This window comes from Peromyscus maniculatus, chromosome 4, assembly GCF_049852395.1.
Source record: "Peromyscus maniculatus bairdii isolate BWxNUB_F1_BW_parent chromosome 4, HU_Pman_BW_mat_3.1, whole genome shotgun sequence".
Classification (NCBI taxonomy): Eukaryota; Metazoa; Chordata; class Mammalia; order Rodentia; family Cricetidae; genus Peromyscus; species Peromyscus maniculatus.
In genome coordinates, this window is record NC_134855.1 from 103,671,096 (window position 1) to 103,685,019 (window position 13,924).

Below are 13,924 nucleotides of genomic sequence, written 5' to 3' on the forward strand. Positions count from 1 at the left end.
GAACTTGGGTCTTCTACAAGAGCAACCAGTATTCTTAACATCTGAGCCATCTTTCTAGCTCCATTTTTCTTTTTTTAAGTTACACATTGTTTATAATATTGCAGACTGAAAACAGGTCAAATTGTTATCAATAGAGAACCAGTCAAACAAAATATAGTACCTACATATGATCTTTGGAGATGTAAAAAGAGCAGTGAACCAGCAAAAGGGCTGGGGGGTAAAGTTACTTGCTGACAAGTTTGAAAACTGGAATTTTAGCTTTAAACCCACAGATTGGGAGAGAACAAGCTCCAACAAGTTGTCTGCTGACCTCCACATAGTACAGTGTGCACACATGCGTATGCACACATGCACACACACACACACACACACACACAAAATATGCTCGTAAAAATATTTTTAAAAGAGTAAGTTTTTTGCATCTCTCAGATAAACTAAGAATAATAAACTATATCCTGATTAAATAAATGAAGGAGACACAGATGTTTAACTTGGTTGCTTATGAAGGTGTAATGAGACCAGGGCAGATGAGGACCTGAAGAGAGAGTGCAAGTTTATATCTGTGCTCGCAAGTGTATCCATGGCAAGAGATTCTGTTGGATATTCTGTAGCTAAATCTCATCCCCAACCCAGACAGACACAAACAGCAAAATCTGGGGGTTTTAAAATATATTAAAACTAGAAACAACATACCAATAACTACTCACTCACTAATGCCAACTATGAGTTAGACCAAGAAAACATCAGGCCCACAGCTTGGTGAAACTATTTTATAGACAGTACTTTCCATGTAATTCCCTTAAATAATTATGCTCAAATATAAATATCCTGACTATAGAAGAGAATTTTAAAAAATAAGTTTGGAAATAAAGTCAGTTTGCTTAAATTATTTCTAGAACTATTAAATGGATCAGTGGGTAAGGCTGGCTTGCTGCTTCCTGATGACCTGAGTTCCATCCCGGGACCCACATGTAGGAGAGAATCAACTTCCCCAAGTTGTCCTTTGAAATCCACATGTGCATCATGGCACACTTATGTACACAAATAAAAATTTAAGCAAGCAAGAAATATTAGAAGCACTAAGTAGCTTTATGGCACAATAACTAAAGTACCTAATTATACAACTATATCAATTGCTGACTTAATGAATAGCACTGGACTAAAAGGTTTTTGCTAGTATCTCTTACCTCTACAACCAACACGACATGGGTTAATACTGCTTAGAAAATGTCTACTTTTGCCTATAATCAAAATAAAAAAGACTGCAAAAATAAGAGACCAAGTGTATTGAACTTCTACATTTATTCTTTAACAATCTGTTCTTCTAAATATTGGACATAAATAATTATTTACCATTTTGAATAAAAACAGTATAGAAGGGGACTGAAGAGATAATTCAATGGTTAAGAGCACTTGCTGATCTTGCAGAGGATCCACATTTGGTTTCCAGCACCCACATGGTGGCTCACAAACATCTGGAACTCTAGTTCCAAGGCATCTGATACCCTCTTCTGACCTCCATGGACACCAGGCGGGTACTCAGTACACAGGCATGCACTCACACACAGGTAAAACACTCATAAACATTAAGTAAAAATAGTATGGAGACATATTCTTAATCTTCAAATACAAAAGGTGCAAATACAAAAGATGTTTTAGGGCATTAAAAATCAGTGGACAACAGCTAATGATATGCTGAGTATCACTGTGGTCAGAAATACTCATAGTACTATTGTCATTTGTTGTGGGATATTTGTACACTGCATAAAGATGTATTTCTGTGATTGGTGTAATAAAAAGCTATGCAGCCAATAGCTAAGCAGGAGAGATAGGTGGGACTTCCAGGCAGATGGAGGAAACTCTAGATGAATCTAGGCATGTGAGAGATGCCAGCCAGACTTGAATGAGTTAGACACACAAAATGGGATAGAGGTAAAAGCCACATGATAGAACATAGATTAATAAAAATATGGGTTAATTTATTAGTTAGTTGAAATGAGCCTAAGCTAAAGACCAAACTTCCATAATTAATAATAAGTCTCCTTGTTGTTATTTGTGAGCTGGTGGCCCAAAGAAAAATCTGCCTACAAACATTTTAATTAATTAGTTAATTCAAACAGAATCATGTAGTGAAGCCCAGCCTCCAATTCAGTATGTAGCTAGCCAAGAATGGCTTTGAGCCTCTGATCCTTCTGCCTCTCTCTACCACCCAAGTGAGATAGGATGACAGAAGTGTGCTACCACATCTAGTAATTGTGGTGCTAAAAATCAAACGCAGAGCTTTTGAAATGTGAAGGCAGCAGTCTTGCAAGTGAGCTATATCTCCATCCCCACTTAAGAAAGAAAATGAAGAGATAATCAGTCTTCTAACAAACATATTAAACCACAACAACTCTAGCCTGGCCTGGTGCTGCGGGCCTGCCGCCCTCACTATTGTCGAGAAGTTCAGGGCCAGCCTGGGCAAACTAGTGAGACCTTGTCTCAAAAAGTAAAAAGAGGTAGAGAGAAACTTCTTAAGAGAGCATGTCAATCCTGTAGACTTTCTATAAAAAGAAACAGAAAAAGATCCAGGCAAAATAATTACTCAAATAAGAGAAAAACATCTCTACTAGCTATGAAATGGCAGCCATTCTTATCCTTTTAAACACATAATGATTAAAGGATACTGACTAGCAAATGAAAATAAATTACCTGAAAGATGTCATGCTACAGAAATTTTAACTGTTAGTAAAAGGAGTATAACAGTTTCCACTACTTGACATATGACTGGGAATCTAGAATGGTATCTGTATGAGAAGAGCTATTTTACACAATGCTTGAGGAAGAAAAAAAAATCAAAATTTCATTTAATTTTGCAATAGTGTAAAATCTTAATTCTGTTAAGGTTTTTTTTTTTAAGTTAAAAACAATTCCATATTCAACTTTATTATATGGTATACATGTCGTAGGCTTTGAAATGCTGGGAAACCGCCAAGTACACACACTGTATGTCTAATTAAAAAACTTCCAAAGCCAGGTGGTGTGATGCATGTATGCCTTTACTTCCAACACCTGGGAAGCAGAGTGCCAAGCAAGCCATGGCTAAATTGTGAGACCCTGTCTCAAAACAAAACAAGAAAACTTCCACAAACTAGTAAAGTCTAATACAGTATTTTGTAAGAGTCTCATCTTCATTCCTATGTTTTTTTTTCAAGTTAATCCTAGTGCTAATATTCACTCATTTAAAAATTCATGTATTTAACAGACTATTATCAGGAAAGGAGATAAGTAAAAAGATTTAAAAAGAAAAACCACTACACACTAAAATTACAAACATTCAAAAGAAACATTTGACAATTTAAAAACTACCTGTAATAGAAATACAAACAAGAGAGAAAAGTTTAGTTATCACAAGTAATGTATTAATGAACTGTGGGGATCTGCTTACAACTGCCTTGTGTGTGAAAAAACTAATACAACAAAATGCTACATTTAAACAATTACTAAAACATCTACTATGACTCTCCAGCATTTCACTTTTCCTTTTGCAAAATATGCCTTTCTGTAAAATGCAAAAATAAAAAAAAAAACTTGGAAATGATTTACGGATTCACCCACACAAAGAAGTCACACAGTAACTCAAAGCCAAGATATTCAGGCTTTGAGAATGTGGTACTTAAAAGATGAACCAAACTTCTCAAAGCATCTACTCCACAACTTTACCAAAATGCAACATCACCGTAATTCCTAAGAACCAAACAAAACGCTTCTCAATTAAGAAACAAAATTGATAATAATATGGGGATCAAGAGCATTTTTTCTTAGTTCTCCCACAGGTGTGCCTTTTTTTTTTTGACTATCAACGTAAAACAAGGGTCTAGTTTAAAAACCTGTAGACTCATTCACAAATTAAACCTTAAATTAAAAAGAAGTCATCAAACTAGGCAAGTTTGTTTACTTCTTTGCTGTTGATGATTCAAACACTGATGCTGGGAAATTTCTTAAATCCAGGAAAAAAGCCATTGGTTCCAATTCCCTTAACCCTTACCTCTCCCCAGCCCAACCAAACAAAAAGCAAACCCTTCATTCTCAGCTTGTCAGATTTTTTTGGAAAACCGAACAAGCAGTTTAACTTCTTTCCCCCGCTCCTATTCTTGCTCTGGGACCCAAACTGACCCTGGACGAGACTCCTAAGCTGTTTTCGGGAGACTCCCGAGTTTCGCAGTCAGGTCTGGGAGCAGGATGGACCCCCTTAGTTTTCGCTCTCCTAGCATCTGGCACCGACTCAGGTCTAGTGTGAAGAAAAGGCGGACCCGTGGGGGCCCGGACCTCAGCGCCGGGCTCTGGTGGCTCGGCGGCGGGCATGGAGGCACCGAGCACCGGCCGCGGCCGGCCTCCCGTGCTATCTCCGGACCCCGCGGCCTAGGCGGACCGCCGCCCCCCTCCCTCTCTTCCCAGGCCCGACAGGCCCGCGGCGCCCGGCGAGGAGGGAACCCCGTCACCGTGCAGGGCGGAACGGGGCCGGCGCGCCCCGGGGGGAAGCCGCAGCTGCTCGGTCTCGGCCCCGTCGCCACACCCCACTTGCAGCCCCGAGCCCGCTCCCTGCGCCTCACCAGGTCGTAGTCCTCCTCATCATCGCACATGAAATCATCCTCCATGTCAGACATCTTGGCCGGAGGGGGGGAGGAGAAACTAGAGACAGCCTCCTCCCACAGTCCTCTGCGGCCCAGAAGCGTCACTCCCGGTTCTCCTCGCCTTCCGGTCTCTCCTAGAGAAGATATGCGCATCCCGGAACCAAAGAGCTCGACCTTGAGACGATTTACTACGGCGTCCAAAGGGAGCGCACAGCTCGCTTTTCCGGCGCGACAGTTGGTGTCTTAGCAACTAAGCGTAGCCTCTGGGAAATCGGGCGCTTCGGGTCCTATTTGAGGGGTTTCGGAAACCTTCTAACAGAGTCCAGCGTCCTAGGTGAGGGAACTGTCTCTTTCCTTGCCTGGGACTCTGGAACAGTTCTTTCTAATGAAATATGCCCGTCCTATATGACAGGTAGCGTGCCTTTGTCATTGTTTTCTATGTGTTTTTAATCCAGACCTTGCGGTGGGTATATTTACAGCAACACAGTTTTCACGTAATGTTATATTTGTAGTTGGCAAAGAAAAAAAAAAAAGGTCTGTGGCTATCCCAATTTAGGTATGCATTATTCAGTTATTTAATTATTTAACGAATCACAAGCGGATCAAATTGAAGTAGCAGTTGATGACAGGTTTTAAACAAATGCGTTGTACAAAACCATTAGAGTTCAGAATGAAGAAAAAAGTTAAACTAAGGCAAACCCTGTTTTTTTTTTTTTTTTTTTTTTTTTGGCGTAACCTTCCAAATTCTGTACACTTCATTTCACAAATGCTGTATAGCTATAAATAATAGTTATAATCTTCGGATTTCGGCCAAATTGTGTATCTATACAGGTCAGTTAAACATGCCCAAATCTCCAGAGGTAAAAAACTTTCTATCTTCATCTGGTACAGATGATGTTGAGCACAGATCAGCCTTAACACTCACACCATCCTGTTGAATCCTTAAAGACCCAGCTTGGCTGTGTGTGCTCCAGTGACTTCCGGAGTTGCTCCTGATATTACCAGTTTTTATCTGAATCCATTGGGGAACAGGATCATTTTGTTTTTGTTTCTAGGCCAGGAACAACTTGGTTCCGAAAACCTTGTAAGAAGATACATGGAGAAATAGTCAGGCATGACAATGTATGTGTTTTCTATGTTAAAATACTTCGAACAAGGTTTATTGTTATATGTACAAAATGTTACAAAAAATAAGTCTTCAAACAATTTTGCTTTGAATATCATTAACATTGCCTCCCCCCTTGTACTTTTTGAACTGAGGAGAAAACAGCCTTGTGAGTGTTAGGTAAATGCTCTATTGGTAAGCTACCCCTCTTGCCTGACACTTATTTGTTTCTTAGGAAAATATTACAAGAGGGAATTTCAGATAGTTTAAAAAAGTAGTCATTCAAAGTAACATCTTTTTGGTCATAGTTTTTTTTTTAAACAATAATATCACCTTACCTGTAACCACATAGTTTTACTAATATCCTTTTCCTCTCAATATTATATTATGAGAAATTTCAAATTTAAAATACATTTCAAAAGATAGGATTGTGGACAAAAATATACCAACTATTGGCCTTAATGTTGTGTATTTCCTGGGTCAACTGAAAGATGCATATAAAACAACACATTACTCTTTTGTACAGCTATGTGCATTTCCTAAAATTGAGAACATTCTCTTATTCAAACATAGCATAATCATTACAAAGTAGACTGATAATCCTCTGAAAGCATTTAATTTTCAGTCTTTGTTCAAAATTCCTCTACTGAGTATAAAGGTTTAGTTTTGGAATGACCTTTAATGATACCATCTTAGAAACAAAACCATTCCAAAAATACTGTACGAATCTGTACATGTAATTTTAAAACAAAGCAAAGCTTTCCAATAAGTGTGATGACTGACTGTACATCCCAGTTTATTGTGACAGGTCAGGCTTAGGTACTTCTGATTAGCATAGTAATTAATAACACTCACTACTGTCAGAATGTAGCACAATAAATCACTCTACCCATGCTATACTTTTTCCAAATCACAAGGTAGTTAATTGTTTTATTCATGCATAATTTTTAAATACAAAATGGTAGGGCTGTGATTATTTACCGTGCCAGTATGGCATGCTGATTTACAGTGAATTTATCTGCATAATTTGCATTTTTTAATAGTAATGCCTTACTCATATAATGAGAAAAGGCTTGAGTAATCTGGTACCTAGAAACACAAAGAAAATGGCAACTAAAATTTGAGCCTTGTATTTCTTTGGTGACACCCAAGTTTATTAAACCCAGTCTTGATAAGAACAATTATTAGAGATCAATTTTGTTCAGTAGTAGTAAATAATTGATAATTTTTTTAACAGGTTGCTCATGTCTAAAGTAGATGTTATATTGTAAAAGTATTTTAAAATATTTTTATTTTATTTTATTATTAAGGATTTAGTTTTTTATTATTTTAAATTATGTGTATGTCTGCACATGAGTGTGTGCAGATGTCAGAGGTGAAGTTACAGGTGCCTCTTGACATGGACACTGGAACCCAAACTCAGGTCCTCTCCAAGAGCAGCATGTGCTCTTAATCACAGAGACTTTTCTCTGTGTAGTTAATTTTGTGCTTATGTATGATGTATATGCATATGAATGTGTTTGCTATGTTTGTATGGGGCATTTGTGTGGGGTCAAAGGGTAACCTTGCTATCTGTTGTCTGCTCCCACCCTTACATGTTTCCAGGACTGAACTCTGGTGGTCAGGCTTTTGAGGCAAGATCCTTTATCCACTGACCATCTCACTGGTCCCCAAATATTTTTAAAACATCATTTATTGAGGTATAATTAACTGTGTTATGGTAAGTTAAGCTGCATAAACTTAACTTATCAAACAATTTGATAAATTTTGCCAAATATTTATACCTGTGAAATGATTATTATAATAACTTAATGAGCTTATTAAACTAAAGATGTTTCTTTATAGATTTCTTTCTGAAATTCTTTTCGGATGATCTTATCTTCTTCCTCTTATGTTTTTCTTAGGCCACCAGTGATCTATTATTTGACATTGTAGATGAGTTTACAGTTTCATCAACTTTATATGTAAATTGAAATAAACACGATGCATTCTTATTTATCTGACTTTTTTTTTATCCATGTTGTTGCTTGCATCAGTTGGTTGTTTGGATTTATTGCTGTGTATTCTGTTTTGGATATCCCATAATTATCTCCCTGCTAATGGATATGTGAGGTTTTTCAACTCATGGTTAGTATAAATAAAATGGCTATGAACTTTTGTGTGCAGGTTGTTATGTGAGCATATTTCATTTCTCCTGAATAATGTGATAGACTGATTCCAAGATGGCCTGTCATCCATGCTATTTAATAATTCTTTGCCCTTTGGGTGTGGCTTATGACTTGCTCTTAATCAAAATGATGGAGAGAAGTTGATAGACAATTATATGGACATTATTACATTAAACTAGATCAAGTCTGTCCTGGCAGCAGACATTGTGTCCTGTGGTTTCTTCAAGAAGCGCAGGTGTTGAGCCTCTTTAAAATAGAAGAGCCATCTAAGGCATATCCTGACTTTTGAGTGACAGAAAGTGTGAGACAATAAGTATGTATTGTTACATATTACCAAATTTGTGGAAATGAAGTTGTGAAGCAGTGGACACAAATAAATGTACATATGATGGTTGGGTCATACCAGAGGTGTACATTCAACTTTGTAAGAAACTCTCAAACTGTTTTCCTGGATAGTTTTAGCATTTAGCTTATCTAGTGGCAATGGATGAGAGTCCTAGTTGTCTATCTTGCCACCATTTAGTATGAGCTAGCCTATTTCAATTTTAGCTTCTCCGTTAAGAGCATTGAGCATTTTATTGGCTTTGATTTGCACTTCCTTAAGGCAGATGCTTTGTGTGTGTGTCTCAGTTCTGTAACTATATTTAACATTTAGCAGTTAATTTTTCAAGTACATTGACTGTCCATAAAGTTTTGAATGTGACAACAATGATGTAAGTTACCAAAGTTACTCATCCTCATTACACTTTCTGGACAAATGGATATGGATATGATATGGAACATTTCTTATTCCTCTGGTCCTAATAGCTTTATTGAAACTGGCATCAATGCACACGTTTGGAGTTCCCTTCTCCTTCATGGGAAATTCCTGGGTTTCTTTCTTGAAACCCACTCTATGGATGTATTTGTCCCTGTATTCTCAGGTCACCTTCTCGTTGATGGCGTGTCCCCTCTTGTCACCACCCTTCTTTGTAGGAGACATCCTTCCAGGCCTAAGTTGGAAGGATTCCATGCATTTATTTGGTGAAAAACCTCTTCAATTTTTTTTTACAAGGTTGTTTATCTTATTACTCTTGCATGCTGAGGATTCTTTTTACTTTTTTGTGCTGTGTCGAAGAAAGCTTTGCTACACTTTAGGACACCGATTGCTGATTAGTTTAAGAGAAGTATATAAGAGCCAGCTGGTAAGCTATCTTCCTGGGACAGATGCCTGCTGCCAAGCTTGATGACCTGAGTTCAATTGCTGGGACTCACAGGTGCAAGGAAAGAACTGACATCCATAAGTTGTTCTATGGCCTGCAGAGTCTTCATTAGTACATTGTTCTAAACCTAATGTCCCTCTCATTAGAAAGAGTCAAGAGACATTTTGCATACATTTTAGACAGGGAAGAGCTAGCTGAAAGCCAACAATCCAAGGACTCATGCATTTATTCTCTCTGCATGTGACTGCAGACATAATGCTTTCTGTTACAGCCTTGACTTCCCTGTGCAATTATAAGCCAAATAAACCTTTCCTTCCCTGTACTGTTTTTGGTCAGGGCATTTTTTATCAACAGCAACAGAAAAGTCATGCAGTACCCACGAGCAACGTGACCTTAGATGTGTAGCTTTACCTCTCAGCCATTAATCCTGTTGTATTGAAAACCAATCTGCCAGGCACTGTGCCAAGTGCTGAGGACGCCGCTCCTGCCCTCAAGTTGCGTACATGCAATTGGTAGAGATGGTGAGGCAGCAATTAGACAGACAATAAATTCATGAGAATAAATATGCAGGGCAGCTTTTTACAGTTCAGAACAGTAATGGGGTAAATGTGGAGTTGGTATGCTTGTGATAGGGTCTCTGGGAGTTCCCTAGGCAACAGAAAAATGAGGGGTGAGCTGGATACTGAATGAAAACATGAGGACATGACTGCTCCTAGGTGTGGGTTGAGAAGGTTCATTGTAGATTTGAGGGAGAAAACAGCCAGAGGCATCTGGACTGAACATGGCCACGGGGGTAGGTGACGGGAAGCGAGAGAGGAAGAGAAGACAGAGGGAGCAAAGAGAGCATCTGGGTGCCCAGTGACCAAGAGGGCACGTAGCCAAAATGGCTGAGTTTATATAGGGATCAGAGGCTAGGGAAGGAATCCCAGCCCCTGGGCTGGAGAGTTTAGGGTGTGGGCGGGTTGAGAAGTGCTGGGAGGAGCCATGGGTACCGAGTGAGACTTGTCCCAGGTTTCTTTGAGACTTAACCGATACGAAGGGTTCCTTCTCCTATTAGTGGTGTTCTGTGAAGGCCTACCTGTGCTTGCATTCTGGAAGTAAATGCAAAGATATTTACATCTAATTTTATGTTGCCTACTTTGGAAATAAATTTAAATAAGCAATAGGTGAACATGTCATGGTCTTTGGGATGTATTTGCTGGACATTAAGGAAGAAAAACCCTAACTTAAAAAATAAAAAAAGCCTGAGAGAGATCAGAAGACCAAGGTGTATGCCGGTCTCCAGGTTCTGACGCTGTACTCAGCCACATCAGGCAGGGCACAGAAAAATCCGGTCACTCATTCCTGCGTCGCCCCTGTGAGCCAAAGGCGAGGTGGTGGCTGCACTTGACACTGTGCCTGGAGCTGGGGAGGAGGAGCTGGGGGCGGGACGGTCTGGAAGGGGGCCACTTGTGCAGACCTGCAGGATTTCCGCTGAGATCCCGGAAGAAAGCCACTCCTGCTGCCTTTATCCTGTGATCCTCAGCTGTGCTGCACTTCTGGAAACTGCAGAGGGATCTAGCAAAATATGGCTGCGGAGGAACCCACCACGCGACGAGTCCAGGTGGCAGAACATCCCAGGTGGGGCAGAGGCGTGGCCTGGGATCCCCGGGCTGGAGAGGTGCGCACGGCGCTCTTGGCTTTTGGCAGCTTCTTTTGAGTCACCGTTTTTTTTTTTTTTTTTTGTTTTTTGTCAGTGGAGGCAGACAGAACCCTTAGGATTCTAAACGCTGCCAGGGGTTGTGTGCGTTGCTTCACACGGAGGCTTTTGCCCTTTCTTGCCGAAGGATTGAGTAAAAATGCCCAAACCTACCTCGAACTGCTCGTTATCTTAGTCAATCACATGACACTGCTTTTCCAAGTATCTGTCCTCAACAGTCATTTTTGAGTCCTTGCATCTTTGACACATCCGAGAATCTCCGAACTCTCATCAACGAACTAATTTGTTGCCGGTTCCTAGCTACAGGATTACAGTTCTTTTCAGTGTCTAGTAGAGGATCTTTTTAATTACAGATCCTCTGTAGAAATACTTTGTTCTGGTTTCTATGGCTGAAATTTCACAGACTTCTCTCACTTGCTGTTCTGTTAGCCCAAGGGCTTTTCTGAGGTCCACTGCCTTGGAATTTAACTCCTCCCTCCTCTCTATTCTGTTTTGGTTGATAAGATAGTGCTTTTCTATGGCTTGAAAATGCTCATTCCTGGACTAGTCAGCAACAACGTATCCTTAGTTAACCAGGGTAAAACATACCGTACTCTAGAGACTCCATAGTTTGGACTACTTCCAAACTATGTAACAGCCACTGAATGGTTTTAAGATTCTCGGAGGTCGTTTTATGGTGTGGTTGTCTTACACATTGAGTAAAGGAGCACACATTGTGAGAGATGTGCTTCAGATGACGACTCCTGAAGAATTCCTGAAAAGAAACCCAGCCCTCTGTGTGTAGTCTTGTACAAAACATGTCTACAAATAAACTTCAAATGCGATTTTTTTTTTTTTGAGCCAGGGTTTCCCTATGTAGTTCTGGCTGGCCTTGAACACGATATGTACACCAGTCTGGTTTCTAACTTAGAAAGATGTGCCTGCCTCTGCCTAGTACTAAACATGTGTGCCACCATGCCCAGCCTATTTTAAATGATTTTAATAATAAAGATCACTGCCCTCCAGTGAGGATGTTGCTAGGAAGCACAGGTCCATTGCTAAAAGAATCGCTGACTCAATTCCTTTAGTGTTTTTTTCACGCTTTTCACTATTTTTTTTACAGTATTTATTTATGCAAGAGATATGTAATGTTACTTAATCTGTGTTATATATCGAGTCTTTTTCTGTCCCACCAGCCAGCTCCCAAATAATGACACAGAGACTTCTTATTAATTACAAAAGCTCGGCCTATAGTTTGGACTTGTTCCCAACTAGCTTTTATAACTTAAATTAACCCATATTAATCAATGCTCTATCACGTGGCATTACCTCTCTTCCATCTTGAACCTCCTGTTTCCTCTCTGTCTTTTCAAGTCTTTCTCACACCTAGATTCATCTCCTTTTTCCTCTCTCTCTGCCTGGAAGTCATGCCAATAACTTTACATAGCTATGGGCTGTTCAGGTTTTTATTACATGAATCACAGCAAATATATCGTCACAGTGTACAAATATCCCACAACAGCGTTAGCCACAAGTGAGGTCATAGTGGTCATGTAAGCTCTGCTTGCTGTTTCTTATTTCCCAATTCATTGTCATTTATTTTGAGGTGGTGTCTCTGTGTAGCTGAGGATGACAATGAACTCTTGATCTGTCTTCCTGTACCTCAAGTACACCATTATGCCCAACTATTGTTTCATTTTGTACTTATGTACACTGTTATGGGCTTTATGCAGTGTTTTGCAGGAATATTTTGAAGCATACTATTTTAGAAAGGATAACATTTATTAAGTCTAGATAGTGTAATCTGCAAATCTAAGTGGTCACATGGTGCAATTCATTGGTACCTTCAGGTAAACCTGGATTCTTGTGCAACTCCTGATCTTTGTTCAAGATACCTTCAATTTCACAGGAAACCAGATCCTCTGAGTAAAGACATTGGGCAACTACATTATATGTTTTAATAAAATAATTTCTCTCTCTCCTCTCTCTCTCTCTCTCTCTCTCTCTCTCTCTCTCTCTCTCTCTCTCTCTGTTTTCTTTTTGGTTTTTCAAGACAGGCTTTCTCTCTGTGTAGCTCTGGCTGTCCTGGAACTCTCTCTGTAGACCAGGCTGGCCTTGAACTTACTGAGATCTACCTGCCTCTGCCTCCCAAGTGCTGGGATTAAAGGATTAAAGGTGTGCACCACCATCACCTGGCTTTTTATTCTCTTGCTATAAAAAGCAAATTTGAGAAGTCTGGAGTTGTAGCTTGGTGGTAGCACACTTCCCTACCATGCCCAAGCCCCCGCATTTGATTTTCATCATTAAAAAACTCAGGGAGAAATAAGAGAGCTCAGTACATTCTATTTTCATTTGACTCATGCTTTTTGTCTATATTGTCAAACTTCGTTTCACTTCTAGCTTTCTTTGCAGAGATATCTCTTTTCTTTAGGATTAAGTTTTAAATTGTTAGGCTGGCAAGGCATGATGATGCATGCCTATAATCCCAGAAACGGGAGGGAGAGGTAGAAGGGAAGGGTCACCACAAATTGAAAGCCACCCTGGACCAAATGAGACCCTGTGGCCTGTTTTAGTAACTTTTCTATTGCTGTGAAGAGACACCATGGTCCAGTGAAATTATTGAAGTAAAGCTTATTTTGGGGCTTACCATTTCAGAGGATGAGTCCATGGCCATCATAGTGGAGAGCATGGTGGCAGGCAGGCAGGCAGGCAGGCACTGGAACAGTGGCTGAGAGCTTACACCTTGGTCCACAAGCACTAGGCAGAGGGAGCTCACTGGGAGTGGCACATCTCCAACAAGGCCACACCTCCTAATCCTTCCTGAACAGTTCTACTATCTGGGGATCAAGTGTTCAAACATGAGCCTATGGGAGCCATTCTCATTCAAACCACCACATCCCCCAAAACAAAAACAAAATCTGGGGAGGCAGCTCAGCTATGGAGTGCTAGCCTCATTCATGAAACCTTGGGTTTGACTCCCAGAACTGTATGAACCCCTATGGTGGCATATCAGAGTTAGAGACAGGAGAATCGGAAATTCGAGGTCATCCTTCGCTAGTGAGTGAGAGAACAGTCTGGGCCACATGGGACCTTGCTTAAAGTAACCCTAAAACAAATGAATAAAAACTGTTAGGTTATTATTTCTTGTAATAACTTTA

General features: G+C 39.9%; 2 protein-coding genes across 9 annotated transcripts in view; one reads left to right on the forward strand and one right to left on the reverse strand.

Moving 5' to 3' along the window:
* Positions 1-4,852, reverse strand: part of Cops2 (COP9 signalosome subunit 2) — a 29,895-nt gene extending 25,043 nt beyond the window's left edge. For both annotated transcript variants that reach the window (XM_042276151.2, XM_042276150.2), the window contains exon 1: positions 4,593-4,852. In XM_042276151.2, coding sequence (XP_042132085.2) covers positions 4,593-4,766 — 174 coding nt within the window. In that variant the 5' untranslated portion in view covers positions 4,767-4,852. The remainder of the gene's footprint in view (positions 1-4,592) is intronic.
* The window catches only part of Galk2 (galactokinase 2), a 114,970-nt gene continuing 105,831 nt past the window's right edge, over positions 4,786-13,924 (forward strand). Inside the window, exon 1 of one of the 7 annotated variants that reach the window (XM_015987592.3) lies at positions 4,786-5,025. In XM_015987592.3, the coding sequence (XP_015843078.2) occupies positions 5,006-5,025 (20 nt within the window). In that variant the 5' untranslated portion in view covers positions 4,786-5,005. Of the gene's footprint in view, positions 5,026-10,519; positions 10,749-13,924 lie in introns of those variants that run through there. The other 6 variants (XM_015987594.3, XM_006994069.4, XM_076570575.1 and 3 more) reach the window with 6 other exon arrangements.